General features: G+C 41.0%; 1 protein-coding gene across 2 annotated transcripts; it reads right to left on the reverse strand.

Annotated features, from left to right (window-relative positions):
* Positions 1–1,948: 1,948 nt before the first annotated feature.
* On the reverse strand, positions 1,949–13,543 carry syt10 (synaptotagmin X). Of its 2 annotated transcripts, XM_068586980.1 has the most exons (8): positions 13,381–13,543; positions 12,287–12,686; positions 9,285–9,846; positions 7,765–7,885; positions 7,238–7,409; positions 6,986–7,115; positions 6,072–6,101; positions 1,949–5,114 (listed from the first exon to the last, which is right to left on the reverse strand). In XM_068586980.1, exons 1-8 carry the CDS (start codon positions 13,526–13,528, stop codon positions 5,043–5,045), a joined length of 1,635 nt encoding a protein of 544 aa, XP_068443081.1. In that variant the 5' UTR covers positions 13,529–13,543; the 3' UTR covers positions 1,949–5,042. The 2 variants fall into 2 exon arrangements, with proteins under 2 accessions (XP_068443081.1, XP_068443082.1); XM_068586981.1 differs by lacking the exon at positions 6,072–6,101.
* Between the last annotated feature and the right edge of the window lie 3,240 nt (positions 13,544–16,783).

A 16,783-nucleotide genomic window follows, 5' to 3' on the forward strand; every position in this document is an offset into this window, starting at 1 on the left:
GCAGCTCCAGCCTGTCGGGGGGAATTATTACAGGATGTTCCATCTCTCTTTTGAATTGAATATTAGCTAACTTTGTATTCACGCTGAGATGGAATAATATGTAATCATTTATGATTTGCATGCTTTATGGAAATGTTTTTTTTTTTTTACTCATTACTCATTACATTTATATTTAGAATTATATTATCTAGTTTCTAACAGGTGCACTCTAAGCATGAACATGTGTCTGAGAGCCATGATTTAAATAATGTAATTATACCTGAATGGAGACTTTGGCGGCCTTAAAAACGACCGTTAGCCAGTAAGAGGTGGTGGCATTACATAACTGTCCGTTCATGTCCTCCTTTCGCTGAGATTGTTCTGAGAATAGAACTGGACCCGGCCGCCTCGGCATTAATGAGTAGACTTTTGACCTCTCGGTACCCAACACGGCATGAAGCTGTAATAAAACAGACCTGTGTGAGCGTACCGGTATCTTTAGCTGTGAGATTAGGTAAATACAAGCTTGAGTGATGCCAGATATCATAACATGCCTTGGTCTTAATATCAAGAAGCAAATCTTAATGAATAATCTGATTAAATGAACAGGTCCAATCATATCGGCATTACTGAGGCTCTTTGATAAGCTAGTGACGACAAATTAAAGTGGCCATTATAACAAAACAAGAGTCAGAATTTGAAAGAAGCTCTCGTCTTTATTTCACATCTTCTGTGTTGACAATTTAAACCTGGGATGACCAATTTCCTCCCCAAATTGTGACTAATCCTGCAGGTGCATTGTCGAGCCACGAGGCCGGTCCAATCTCCTTCTAAGTCTCCACAGAGCCCTGGTGTTAAACGCCCACCTCAAACGAGCAGTCAGGAAACGACAAAGCTTTAATTACATGCATCACCACGTGGAGCTATTAGCGCTTTCTAAGTAAAGATACACCACTCCACTCTAAATATGGGTTTGCTGCTCGGAGAGGGGGCAGCTTTCATTGCCAGGGAAACTAATGCGAAAATAAGTCGTGCCACGCTGCACCAGAGATCAAAATGTCCTCTTGATGTTTCACCATCAAACGGATGCGAGATGAGAAAGAGGGACCCGTCTATCTGGCGAGCGTCTTAAAAGCATTTCACGCACCCGGAGGGGGCTTCGTATTTGCTTTAGCTCGAGTGTCCGAGGTGGTTGACGGATGCAGCAAGGCTCCAGACGATTACAGAGACCAGCAACAGGTGGTTTAGATTAGAAAAAGGGTCTTTTTTTTAAAGTTTAGATGCATTTCATCCCACTTGTAACAATGCTGTGCGTGTTTTTTTTTGAAAAAGCAAATAATGATTGTTCTCTTTCTACTGTTTGATTTCCTGCAGTTCAGCACTGTGAGGAGTTCAAAGCCTCTCTTGTCTAGTCGTGTAATTGTGCCATTTTGAATGCAGACACCACTTTAGAAATTATCCACATGATTGTGGTGACAGCTTGTTGAAAGGCTACTTACAATAGGCTGCATCAGACAAAAGCAACACAAAAAAAAGCCTAATACGTGACAATGGTTTGTATCAACTCATCGTATTGACAATACAGCCACAATACGACACACTCCTTGTGTGTGGAGGGATGGATGTGGGCTATAATTGTGGCCAATTTCAAAGCTTACCTACATTTTGTCTCCTTTTCTCTTGTATTTGTTGATTTCGCTCTTGGAAGAAATGTAACTTTTAAAATAATCCAACTTGTACTTGCATGTCTCCTTAATTCAAGGTATCCAAGTCAATTCAAGTTATCACGCCAACAAATTGGTCAACAAGTTGATTTCTTTTGTCAAAAGATGAAGGAATCAGAGAGAGACGTGCTGTGATTCTTCATTTTTTAAATTTATTTAGTTAAAATACATATGAAACAGATACAATAAATCATATTCCAAATGTTTACTTTAAAGTGTTACAAAAGTTATCACAAACTGTACACATCATGACAGCAGTTGCAGTTGTTCTTGCTCGATATCGAATCAACCAATATGCAAACACTTACAGATCAAAGCGCTAAACTGCTAAACATGGAATATTAAGGTCGAGTTGGCTTCACTGGGTCTCCAGTTTGATTTATTGTTCACAACTATTACACAACGTGTATCAATTTCACTCAATAACAAGTCTGAGCTGTTCAGATTATCACAGAACAATAGAAATACATTGTGATGTTTTTATCTCCATAAGTTCACGACAACTTCTTAAATTTCACGTCTGATTACAAACAGTGCCATTGACAAGCATACTATTTACAAATATTTTATCTAACTTATTAATTTCTTATAGTTTTCCCTCAATCAATGTGTTTTTAAAGAAGTGAGAGGCATGCTACGAGTAAAAATATTTCTTTTAAGATTAAGGGCAGTGCAGCGGAAAAAAGCATCTTATTTATATATCCATGTGCAAGTAAGATAACAGTACATTGCCTTTTTTCTATTTGCTATGTTGTCTTTTTATTAGTTTCTTATTACTCACATATGAGTAGAAGCTGAGTCAATGTTTTGAGTCAGATGCATTGAACTTAATTTTGTATGGCTCCATGTAAACAAAAACAGTTGCAAATGTTTTATGGATTATATTTCCCTGATTTTGTAACTGATGAGAAAAAGATTGTTGTGCAATTAAGTTTGTGTTCAAAATTGCATACTTGTGTGTTGATACTATAGACTCAAAAAGTATGTACTGCATACTGTCTGCTAAACTAACAATTAGCAGACTGTATACTCTATACACGATACTCGCAAGACGTCTTCTCTGTGTCACATGACTTAATCAATTGTGACCTCACCAGTACGAGCCGAAAGAATATTGTTCATCACATCAACTCTTCCACTCAATTTAATATTTTCCAGTATTCATGTCCGTCATTAGACACTAGTAAGTGGCGCAAACGTTACAAATTTTGCATCATATTTAGTATAAAAAGTAGGTTAGAGTGCGAGTTCGAACACAGCCCACCTGTGTTATTTTATGTTTTGGTGCTATTTGGCCAATTGGGCTTACAAGCTAAGCTCCGCCCCTTTTAGTTACTATTTCACAGCCTGTCAAGCTTTCCTTTTTTGACGCAGCACATGCAGTTTACATTGACAATGGTGGCCGATTTATTTAAATGGAAATACCGTATATTGTCATTTTCAAAACAATATCTTAGTCAGAGGTCGACAAAAGCAGCCTTCCGTTTCTAGTCTTCAGTTTTGTCGGCTTAAAACTATATCTGTCGCTAGTAGATTTTATCAGCTAGCTCACTGATTAAAGCTAACTTTGTATGATTACATTCTAGGTTTGCAGCTTCGGTTAGAGCTGATAAACACATTGTTAAATCCGTTATTTAATTTTTTTGGTGTTGCATATATTGTTTTGGAGAGGAAACAAATCAAAGCTTGATAGGCTTGCTGTGACTAGTCATGCTTCATAAGCTATGATTGGACGCTAGTTTCTGAATAATCAGCACATGCATTATCTAGAGGGGCATTTGCAAACAACGGTTTAATTATAATTAATGCAGTCATAGGCGTAATACAAATGAGTAACACATTTCTAAGTGCTGCTATTTCAATGTACAATTATGTGCTGAAAATGATCTGGTGTGTACAAAAATACATTATGAAATTTTCATATTTGAAGTCTTATCAGATTTTTGTAAACAGTTATTAAATGATTACGAACACATTTTGATGTTTTGTTTCTCTCTCTGAAAATGTTTGCGATTAAGCCTCTCTACGGGTCACATGGTAGTAAAAATAAATTTCACGTGCAAATCCGAGCAACTAACGACAGCTCGACGTTCAAGTTGCCTTGCAATGCTTGTTGCCAAAGCTTTGTGTCAACATGGTTAAAACCCATTCAATTTAGTCGTAATTTTTCAATACACTCATGCCAAGTATCGACCTTTCATTACCTTTGATGGTGCCAATACAAATTAATCCTTTCGGTAACAATTGCCTTTCAGTTCTCTAAATGGTGCTGAGTTATGTCTGGCGCATTCATGGGTAAAGTCAGCGGGGAACAGCGATGGAGTGTTGGTAAGTCCGTCTGCTTCACTGAGAAACCCATTTTGCGGCAATAAAAGGATAAACAAGTGAGACGAACTGAGTTAAAAATAATATAGCGCAATACATGCTTAGGCAACGGTCACATATTGCGTAATGTTTAAGATTATATTGTGACTAAAGTGTTGTGATAATATTTTATTGTGGAGCCTCCCCTCGTCGCTATCTAGCTAACGTTACAGCAACGTTAGCTAAAAAAAAACAGCGCCTTAAATGTACGAACCAAACATACTTCTTCTTCTTTGCTAGCATCTAGGACACAGATTACAAAACCGTTTGCACGGATTTACACATAAAGTTTTTTACCATGTGACCACAGATAAACCTTTGTAGTTTGCTACATGTATCTGCTACACTTTCTCTACATCTGAGAGTCACGCTGACTTTTCTAATGTCAGCAGGTAACGGTGGCTGGTTACCGGCTGCTTTTATGAAGAGATTTGCCCAGCCCTTGTAAAGCTCATGTAGCTACCCGCATTCTTCAGCCGAGACCTGGATTGAAACTCACTGGATTTATTGAATACTTTTCTTTGAGTAAATGTTCTCATGGCATAGAGCAGCGTAGCCCTTGGACTTAATGCTATTTCAAAGGTGAAAGCTACCTCACTAGAGAGCTCTAGGGCCAGAGGACATTTTTTTCTCTCAATATCTTAAAAAGGGGCGATGCAGCTGCAGGTCACTCCTCGGTGACTTCATGCAGTGAGGGCTACAATTCATGTGGTCTGTGTCAATGTAAAGCCTTTCATGTAACTTCAAAGCAGATGTATGGAATAAACAACAGAAACAGCTCTGTCGAGCACTTGAAGGACCCGAGTTCAAATGAACAAACGAGAACAATTGTAATACAACCTTCTTTGTCAGAAACACCTTCAAAAAATATGTCGGAATGATTTTTCAGACGACGTGCTCACAAGAGACTTTAGCGACTTTAAACAAACACCTGGTTGTTTACAGGGTTGGTGTTAACCACGCCACCTGCGACCATCAGGGTGTCCGCGGAGGTTTGGGTGAAGGACACGAACCTTGACTCTCAAAGCTTGCTGCTCTTCCAGGCCACTGCAAGGTAAGATATCACAAAACACAACACATTATAGAGGCCTCAGGGTGTACTGTGATCATAGGCAAAAAACAAACAAAAAAGAAGTTGTATTGGCACAGCTGGGTCCGGTCACATTTAGCAGCAAAGCCAGATCGTGGCTTTGTCTCAGTAAAAAAACTTTTCAACCATTATAGTGATTTCTAATATATTTCCTTTACTTTTTTGGACAAAGTGTGGCATGAACTTTGCACACCATCCAAATCGGTTATACACTTACTTGACCATTTCTTTTGTGTGCGTTCACGCGAGTGTATGTGAATATGTCGGTGGTCACTTCAACGTACATTGTCAACTTTGAGGAGATGCAGTGTGAGTGTATTTTGTTGCATGTTGGCAATGATGACATTACAAAAGTTGAACTCTGTCACAAGATATGAGTGGTATGCCATGACTCAATATGCGGTCTTAAAGTTTGAGCATCCCACATCCCTTGTGGACCTAAAAGTTGACTGTCAAAGAATAAGCTCCCTTTCGGAACAGCACTGTCTGTTTGGTTATTGGCAAAATCCTCTTCTGTTAGCGTGTTTCTTCCCAAAATATAGCATAAGACACACTTCCATTTAACACTTCCGTTGTAGCTTGGAAGCAGGTGTTAAATGCTCTTCCACTGGTCTGAACATCCTCATTGTCTCGTTTGCGGTACCTGAAGTGTTGTGTGATTATCAATAATGCTTCCTGCAAGAGTTAATCATGTTGCTTGTGTATGTTTAGCACACTGTTCAATCTTTGACAGAAGGAAATATAAAATAATCAAACTAATTTTACAAATATATAACAAACACACATCGACCATATTCCCATGTGCATATCCAGTGTTTACTCCAGAAGAAGGTTTTGACATGAGCCACAGGGGACACTGCTTTTGCTTATGATCACACTTTCTTTTTTTACCAAAGCTTATAAAGTAGATTTACCACTGAAAACGGGTAATCACCTGTGTTTTCCTATTCGTCGGATGGTAAGTGGGTGGGGCAAAAGAGGAAGAAACATTGATAACATGTAAAATATGAAATGCATCACAGGGGGAGAGGGCATAGTTGGCCTTCCAGCAACTGTACAACTGTCTTACTGGCGAGCAAACTGGACACCCAAAGCACCGTCAGCATGGTTTTGTTTGCATTTGGCAAAGCTGGCAACGTCTGATATGCTGTGTTTTGGCACTTGGTGCTGTTGGTCCCGAAAAAAAGCTCCATTAAACAACTTTATATCTCTTTTTTGTCGCTACATGAGTTAAATGCACATGCATGAAAAAGGTAAGTAAGACAGTATTGGAGTTGTTGGAAAGCACCTTTAACCAAACTATATGATGTTGATTTTCTTAAATATCCATTCAAGCTAATTTTTCATATATTTTTGAGATTTTCACAGACAAACAGATTTTTAGGAGTAGATTGGACGAAAATCGGATGTTTATGTCCCCACTTGTCCCTTCTAATATCAGTATAGAAGGACTGTTCAGAATATAATTTTAGTATTAATAAGTCAGAATAAAAACAGCTATTTAAAAATGAAACTAAACGTAACTGTGAAAAATTGTTCCCACAGCAAATGGCACTTATACAGTGTGAATTGTATCTTTTTTTCATTCGATTTTCTGCCATTCTGTAATAGTCAAAACAAATGCAGGTACATTGATATGGTTTGTTGATCAAATAAGAACAATCATGTAATCTACATTAAGGAAATGAAGGAGGAAGCTCAACCGCACAGAATATGACAAATTCACAATCAAGATCTTCTAATAAAGCTCTGTAATTATGAGTTACTGAAAGTTTAAGACTTAGGAATGGGGGATATGAAATTAGGGACAAAAGAGGTGTGTCTGTACCTCTCCCAGAGCGTGCCAATGAGTGATGGGCTTCCGCGGGTAAGCCAGCATTTCGTTCCAGTGATCTCGTCCAAGACCCTCGGCATCCGGCCCGGTTCGGCACACGCCGATCACCTCATTGTGTCCGACTCTGTAAAAAGTAAAACACACACGGAGTCCTGGAACAGACACAAAGTTGCTCTGCAAAAACCCCAACTCCTCTTCTTCACCCGTAGTCTGTGTTGGCACACTATCCTGTACTGTATGACTCACCGATCATAATCCATCACCATGATGGACAGACTGACTTGCTCCACGTTCTCCGGGGGGATGTCAAAGATGATGGCCTCGTTGTACACTGGATTGAGCGTGCTCTTCTTGGTGGTTGTTTTTCGCTTCTTTAACCGCCGTCCGTCGCACATCAGGTAAACCTTCACGTAAGGGTCTGGGAGACATGTTTACTCTCGTGTGATGATGATATCAACCAAAACGTACGATACAAACATGAATGGAAACTGTTTCGAATGTTCTATGCAAATGTCTTTTACCACTCAGGTGTTCAGAAGCTCCACACAATACAAACAGTTTCCTTTTTCACGGTGGAAAGCACATCTGACAGACGTATGCTGACAGCTTGTAATCGTGTATAATTTCAATAATTTGTCTTCTCCGGCCTCATTACCTGCTCTTTTCCATTTCCTATCTTAAGTGGCCTGCCACTGTCTCGTTTCAGCTAAGTCCTATTTATCTCTCAGTATGTGCTTTTGACGTGAGCCCCATCTTATTCGCTGTCAAGTTACCTGAAGAGCCTGTGATGTCCATGGCTTTGAGGTTTCTGCATTTGATGACTGTTACGGTCATTCTTCCTGCTGTGGGGAGGTAGCACAGCGAGTACATGATCTCTCCCAGGTCAATACTCTCCTGGAGACAAGAAAAAAGACCTGCATTTTAAAGCCTCTGACCACATTCTGTGAATCAAAATGCCAACGTAATCAGGTCAGTAAATAAAGGAGGTTGCATCTTGTACAACTGGTTTACTACTTTGGTCCAAACAAATATCTATCTAACTATAAATTGGTTTCTTATGAAATATTGCACCGACATTCAAGACAGCGAGAGGATGAATCCTACTTTGTTTGTTAAGCCCCTGAACTAACGACACCATGAGCGTTCATGATCTTTTCACTTTCCAACCGGTCAACATTTTCATTTGTCAAAAACTTTGCTTCATGATGACATACCTGCAAAACCACGTATGTATCCTTCGTTTGGTTCTCGTGGTGAAAAAATAATGTCCAACATATAAATAGTAGTACGTATAGATAATGCAGATCAACGGGGCGAATGCAATGCTAGGTTAATATGTTGCATGCATAGAAAAAATAACTTTAACTGCTTTTTCGATGAAACTACGGGATGAAATGCTTCCTAGCACCCAACAAGTGCTTTTCTACCATAAAAAGATGTTTTGTGGATAATTGTCAAAGCAGTTAGGTTTGTTGGCAGTAGAGCGTTCATATTATTGTAGTTGGTGGCACATGAAATTATGAATGGTGATTTTAAATATCAATGAAATGCATCACAAGTCAGCACTGGAATTAATCCCTACATATGCCATAAAAACTTACACTCTTACACACATCCACATTTTAAAAATAATACATCCTAAACACAAGTAAACTTAGTTGAGAACCCAAAGAATCATCTGTAGTCAGTCTGTGTGCAAAACTCAATATAAAATTCTTCCACTGCCGTCAACATTGTCAACAGAAGCTGTTGTGGACTTGACAACAGTGGCTCAGTGTTTGCTGCAATGAAAACATTCAAGAAAAAAGCAGAGGCTCTTGAGTAAACTGTGAAAACGTAGGACTAAAATGCATTCTGGGCTAAATGACCACTTTATATTGTATGAGGGAAAACTATCCACAGTTCGCAATGCCCCATTTGTGTAAATACATAAAAGCTTGAGAGTATGTTGCGGCAGCTTATATGACTTGTAAACGGATCGTTTACTTCTGTTGCTATATTTATCTCTGAGGAATACCCAGCCGTTTCTGGAAAATGTGTGTGGGTGTGAAATGCATTTCCCAAAGCCTTTTAATCACGCAATGTGTTCCACCGGCCATGTTCGTGGAACGTGGGTGAATTCTGGTTATTAGAAGTGATTCAGTGCAATACTTCATGTTAAGACCTTTCCCTAATATAGCACCAGTTCCCGGACAACTCAGTGACGGCAAAAAGATGTGCAACGTTTCTTACGTCGCAACAATGTCCACACATGTGAGGCGTTGGCGGTGTGTGAGTGTGAACGCCAACTCACTGTAGTCGCTGCATGAATATCTTTCCACACCACGGCCTCCCGGGAAAGATCAGAGAGTTCAAAGAGGTTGTCCACCACCACCTCGCCAATCATATCGTGGCTGGTGAAGCGGTCGAAGTCGTAGACGCTGAAGTGCAGCTTGCGGTTGCAAATGTCATCGTACACCACGGGGAAACAGAAGGTCTCGTCAAACATGGGGTTCAGATTCTTGCGGTGGACGCGCGTCTGGAACTTCTTCTTCCTCTCCGGCAGCAGGTAGATCTTCACGTACGGGTCGGAGGTGCCCGAGAAGTCTTTGGCCGGCAGCTCCAAGGCCTTGAGGATTCTCACCACCAAAGCTTGCTCCTCGTGGTCGTAGCACAGCGAGAAGCTGAGCTTTCCGCAAGTCTCCACGGGCTCTCTGGCCCCATTCTCTGAGTCCACAGATTTCTGCTTGTAGAGTTCAGGCTTTATTCTTCCAATGCTCACGGTAGATGACTGGCGGAGAGGCACCGTATCCATGCTGAAGTCAAAGCTAGTGACATTCATCTGACGAGGCAGGTGGCGGCGGAATGAATTGTGCCTGTTGGAAAGGGTAAAGGGCATCCGGTAAATGTCTCGATTGTTACGCACGAGTGGCTTTGTTATGAGGAGGGCTAATGGTTTGTCAGGAGATGGTTACTCTCTGAAAAGCACCATGCATAGTAATAAGATGCTCATGAAGCATTGAGACATTACTGTCAGGTAGAATAGCTTCAAAAATTGACTTTGGTTGGTGTTTATTCGTCAGGTAAGAAGCAGAAATGTTCACTGAACAACAAACTGGAATTCTTTCCAAGGCAACACTAACTTTGAGGCATAATTTAATTTACCTAAAATCTGTTTCATCGTACAATGTGACCTACTGCAAAGTAAACTCAGCATCCTTTCTCTTTCTTCCTGAAGACAGGTGTGTTTTACCCTAAAAATAGTCCCAGACAATAGCATCACAGGAAGCCCCGTTTTCTTTCTTGGCTTTGGTGGAGGGAAGAAACAACATCTGCAGCATTCAGAGAAATTACCTGAATGCTGCGAATGTCTGTGAAGTTGACATCTTTTGGAGGAAAAAAAAAACCCTGACCGCTGTGTTTGACTCGCCAATCTTGTCACCTAGCAACTGGCCCTCCTCCTTTCTGACAGTAAGACAATCACAGCGATCTGACAGCCATGGCACAAATGATACGGCACCGTGAGAACCGCTGAAGATGTAATACTCGGCACTTGAGTGTTGTAAACAACATAGAAAGCTGCATGTCATCTCAGAGCAAGTGCAAACCTAAAGTTAAAGAAAAAATAATGGAAAAAAATAATTGAATACTAAGTGTGAAAGAGGATATTCGTATAACCGTTTGCATTTTGTGGTTATTGTTTTTTTAACATTACATTCTTTCAATCCACTAGGGGTTACACTAAATCCACCACTGACAGAGATAACATCCTTATTGTATTGCTCTCTATTTAAGTTATGAATATCATGAACATGAACCAAGAAGTTGAAGGTAATGCAAGTTTAGCAAAAAAAAAAGAAAATTGGTTGATGTGCGAATTCTCTTTCTTTATGGATTATATCGACATGTTGGGAAAGAATTTCCAATCGTGACAATCGTTAACATATTTTGATAATTGCTGAGAGGTCAGATGAAATGCCAAATACTTGCTGATTACAGCTTCTTGCTGTTTTTCCTTGTCCTAAAAATAGTTCTTAATTGCAGCCCAATCATTCTCTTAATGGCCTGTCTGTAAATTAAAGCATCACTACTTGCTAATTAATGAAACAACAAAAAATGCACAGTCGTCATTATGCCCGTTGCCTCATTTAGAGGGCATCCATGTTATAAGGGAGTCAGACGACAGTGTCGGGGTTGTGTCCTCTGCTGCTGGGGTTCCCACAGTTTCAAAGACCTGTCAGAGAACTACAGTGACATTCAGGTAAAAAACATAGAAGGCTCACTAGTTGGTTTGAAACATGGCGGTGCGACTCTGTGCAGTGGATGGATAGGAAGGGTTTATTCTAAGCTAACGAAAACATATTTATGAATATTATTTCCCATTTCTGCCAATAAATCCCACTAAATCCTACACACTGGCCCTTTTAAGCACTAAACTAGTGTTTGGGCTTGAGCTAAGAGCATATTGTAGGTGTTGTTGTCATTCAGAAAGGAAACAATCAGCGATAATCAGGAATTACCGCCAAAAGAGTAGGCGGAAGGATTAAGACGATGGGCGTTGTAATCTTTAACCTGGCCTTTCTGCATCCCGTGTGGGCGTATAATTCATGAAGACCGTGGTCTCAATGTAATTGAATTAACGAGCCGAACGACAAACCGAAGCAATCGTCAATAATGGCTTCCTCTGAGAAACTGAGCGCAGCTGACTGGCGCGGCTCACCAGAAACCAACCTTCCGCCATGACAGCTTTTAGCCCACAGCGGCGCTAATTATGGACGATCTAGTTTAAACACAGTGCTGGAAAACAAAGAGGAGCAAGAGCTGGTCGTTTTAATTACTGTGGTTGCTTCCCGCCGTTGCCACATCAACTCGACTCGCGCATTACAAAAAAAACGAGAGATTACAGGGTTTGAACTGCGGCGAGGAGATCTACTGGCTGGCTGATGAGCCTACAGGAGGAGGGTTTTTCTTTTTTGGTTTTAACCCTAAAACCCTTTTCTTCTGGTCAGACAAGAGTGTAAGAGACAGACAATTCAACATGTGCCAGCGTTTCAAGGTCAGAGGCCCTGCATGACACGTGCCAAACCACCTCAAGGAACGTGGCTGCACTGTCACAAACTGTCAGGACTGTTTTTTTTGTTGCTGCATTGTGCTCGAGGGGACAAACCAGCCATTTCTTTGCGTGCAGAAGTGCCTACCATTGTATTGTAATTGTAAGCACCAGATGCGTCCGTGCAAGTGGTGGTGTCATTATCACGCACTCAATGCAGGCGCACACAGACAGCGCATATGACTGCAGTGGTTCATGTGAGGTACCTGGAGGAGGAGGTTGGCTCTGTGGTCTGCCTCTGGATCTTAGCCTGCTGGGTGAGCTTCTCCCTCAGGGCCGTCTGCACCTCGGCGGGGATGTCCGGAGACGTCTGGCTGATCTTCATGGCCGCCTCCAGAAGCTTGACAGTGCTCCGTCCGTTCGCCTTCCCTTCCGGCGGGTACTTCTTCTCCAACTCCGGCGCTTTGCACTCGGGAGCCCGCGGGGAGACGGGCGGCGGCGGCGGCGCCTCGGGGAAACCCACGTGGAGGCCATTTTCGGCGTGGGCCGACAGAGCCTTGCTCCTCCAAATAGGCCAGCACAGCTTCCAAAAGACAAAGAGAGAGACTACCAACAGGGCGAGGCCACAGAAACCCACGACCACAGCGAGGAGACTAATAGAGATGTCTAGATGTAACCATGGAGAGACCCATAGAGGAAGACAGAGACACATAAGAAGGAGAGGACACGCAAGCGAGGGAGACAAAATATGACGGACAAACATGCAAGGGAGAAAGAGAAAAAAGCCGGCTGTAAGAAGGAGGGGGCAGCATATGCACCTGTTTGATAAAGCAGGACAATATAAAGTCATTTATGGAGCCGCAGCAACAGGAGAAGCACATGATCAGGGACAGAAGTAGAAGAAAATGTATCTGCCATCTTCTCCCGTCATTTCCTTTTCTTGTTGACAGTTAAAGTTTACACTGTACATTATACAATGAAGCTTAATGCAGCCCACTCTACATATGCAGTGTTTTAAAAGGTGTGGATCAAACCTACACTGACTAAATTACCCAGACTGCAAAGCCCAACTGTCTGTTTTCCACCTGTTGCTGTTCCTGCAGTCTGGACTGAGCTGCAGCAAGATGCGTAACAGGTACAGAGAAACACTTTGGCAACATTTCAAGGCGATAAAACACATACAACTATACGCGCTGTCGTAAAGTTTCAACACGTGAGAGCTGTGGTTTGGTTTCTCTTTTGGTTTTTCTATCAAAAACCGCAACAAGTCAATCTCTCTCTGTCTCTACGAGGGGAACACACTGAAGTGAATAGCTGAGGGAAGTGGGGGAAGAAAATAAAGACTTTTTTTGGCATTTACCTGCGTGTCCTTTACCTGGTATGTTGCTCTCCAGGGGAAATATATCCGAACATTTCTCCGGGTCGACGTGTCCCGCGAGACAAAGATCCGTAATAATTTGGAGAGCCCTTTGGCACAAGGTGATGCTGTCCTCCGTCCGGAGACTCATGTCTCTCCTGTTAAGCCATTGCACGCCGGGGGAGCCGGGAGGGCGGTGGTTCATTTGGGCTCTTTTATTTAAAAAAAAAAAAAAAAGATGTATATATATATGTATATATATTATTTTCCGCAGAGTGCAGCTCGTCCGCGGGAGAGAGCAGGGAGGCGCGCTGCGTCCTGATCCATATCCAGCGCGTAACGAGGAGCGACTGGAGACGCGCTCCCTGTGCGAGATGAAGACGAGGAGTCCAACCCTGGGCTGCGTCCAACAGCGACGCGCAACAATGTGCGAGTGAGTCCTGTTGGTTGGTGGCAGCAACGACGAGAGTTCCTGGTGAGGGACTGGCGACCTGTGTGTGTGTCCGACTTTCGTCCAACATATGTTTGTTTATAGATTCCAGTCCTCTCAACTCTCGACATGGTCTTGGTCCCCTGTGACCCTGGACAGTGTAGCTGAGATGACAGGTAAGGGATGAGAAGAGATGGATGTTGGTCATTGATCCGATGTCAAAGAGCCACGTGATCACAGCTTTATGATACATGGATTTGATTATTCATAATGTGGTTTTAACAGGTGTCTTAAAGTTATACAGATATCCACAGTGTACATTGCTTTAGAAGTACATATATAAAGTGTATGTGTATTGTGTATGTTAACATGATGTAATCACATATGTATGCACATTTATAAGGATATATATATATATATATATATATATATATATATATATATATATATATATATATATGTATTCAGACAAGCTTTAATACTATATGTATATGGAGAGGACTAAACTAATTTAATTGGCTTCCCAAAAAGAACAATATAGACAAGACACCATAGACTTTGATGTCCACGTGTTGATATAAAACTACATTTACTTTATTCTCAACCACAGGACATCAACATTAAACATAGCTGCTCCATAAAACAGGCGATGAAGCCAGACATTCAAAATGTTCAAGGATGTTTCATCACTGTCTACAAAGGCGACATTGTAGCCTCCAATACATGAGTGCAACACTTATCCGTTCTATTTTCACTCAGTGCTTCTATTATTTACTTTATACTCAATGGCAATGGGGGGCACCAAACTGTAGCCCAGGGAAACTGGGAATTGTGGTGAAAAAACTTACTTATGTATGTTGAACATTTTTAATGAATGTCAAAGCAAACTCTGATTAGGAGAGTCTTTCTGCGGCTTCATGTTTACCTCATTTTGCACGACCAAAAACATTACTTTTTTTTTTTTCCCTCCAATTCATGTATGTAATTACAAGAAAAACATCTTGTAGAATAATTATTTCATACCTTTGTTTCTGAGCCAGGCGTACAGGCAGTCATGGTCTCCAGGGGATGAATCCTAATGACTTTTTTAAACCCGTCTTGTCGTACAGCCCCACCATCGGGTTGACATTTGTGTTGTAGAGTGAAATATCTGTAATATCTCTACAGCTAACAGTTATGTTCCTCACAGGTTGAATAATGACTTTGGCGATCCCCTGACATTCTCTTTTTCACCACCAGATGTTTAGGAATTGGGATTTTGAGTGACACATTGAATGCAGTTCATGGCAGACATTCAAGGACTTTGGTTCAACCCATGATTATTTTCATTAGTAAATATAGTGCTGTTTTTTTTTTTTGATTCATTGATTTCATGGTGGTTTCAAATCCAAGTTGCGATCATCAAATGGCTTCTTTTGGATGACCAACCACCAAACTTCAATTTTTCCAACACTTTCAATATAACCAGTTTGGTTTTGGTGATTTGCTTGGCTGCAGACTTTTGTTTCTGTCGCTGTTTGTTTTATTAGATTTTCATCCTCATCTTCAAAATGGTTCCCACTCTCCCAACAAAACAATGTTTCACATGTTTTGGGAGCACCGTTCCCACATCCCAAAGCCAAAACCAGAGGGCTGTTTGGCAGACCTACAGATTTGGGAATTAACTGAACAGAAGGGCAACATAATTAACTGCTGCCCTGGAGTTTGCTCAGCAGACGAGATTCAATACACACAATTGATATGACGGTGTGGATACAGCTAGTTTGGCTGTATGGGCGGTGTAATTATGTTATAGGAATGAGCTCTGTTGGACGCAGAAGGATAATTAAAACATCGGATTGGAAGCCACTTGTGGCATTTGGATAACTTGAATATCCAAAATCAAGTATATTTCATTAATACACTTAATAATACTCTTTGATATAGTTGCATGCATTCAGTGTTACTTATTTAGCTTGACTCTCTGTGGTTCTCAACCTTTTTTTTGTGATGTACCCCTTATGAAATTTGTTTTCAGCCATGTAGCCCCTAAACATTTTTGGTTGAAAAATATATGTAATACACAGCACTGTGCCATCAGTTTCTGATTTAATATAGAGTATATACAATTATCTTCATGAACTTACGCTTACATCTGATTGAATATTTATTAAATCACTATTTTTAAAGGATTTTGGTTAATAATTTTTTATGTACTTTGTTAAAATCTTGTCTTCACGTACCCCCATTTGGGAACCATGTTCAGTACTGCGCTAACCTTTAAACGCATTGTAATACATAAAAGCTACCACTAGGAGTGCTGCTTAAGCATTGTTCTCCCACACAAAATTTTGCTTCAACCTTTTTTCAAGCGCTTTTGTGCCTCTCTTGTCCCCTTCGAGTGTTTTATTTCCCCTGGTGGTTTATTCCCAACCGCAAATCTTCTGACACGAGGGATGTGAATCTATAAGACGCCGTCTCCTAGACCACACTACATATATTGTCAGTGGACTGTCTGGGAAATTGGCTTTGTGTCGGAGTTAATGTCCTCGGTTTATGTCCAGAGTAGCATTGGGAAGAGAAATAAACAGTGTGCTGTTGATGCAGCCCACTGGGTGGGAAATTAACTCCACTTTAAAATGCATTCTGTAAAGTTGTATATCTATTGTTAAAGGTTACTAATTTGAAGGCTGAAAGGAAGGAGTGCCGATGATGAAGGGTTAGTGTGTGATTATGGTAATGCTTGTAAACAGAAAAGTAATCACTGCCCACGCCGTCTGTAGTTCCCCGTTGGTATTTTCTCCCAAACAGAGAGAAAGAAGCAGAAATGTAAAACACCGACTGTGCCTCTTATCGACGTGAACTATCGAATGTGAAGGTGAATTATCCCATCGGGAATGATTTATGTCACAATCATGTCTGCATTCCAGTGTTGTCAAAACCATTTCGGTCAAGATAAATGATGTTAAAATGTTTCGGTTTGTCCGAATTTTGGGA

This window comes from Clinocottus analis, unplaced genomic scaffold (assembly GCF_023055335.1).
Source record: "Clinocottus analis isolate CAN_PGR_092001 unplaced genomic scaffold, fCliAna1.0.p SCAF_20, whole genome shotgun sequence".
Classification (NCBI taxonomy): Eukaryota; Metazoa; Chordata; class Actinopteri; order Perciformes; family Cottidae; genus Clinocottus; species Clinocottus analis.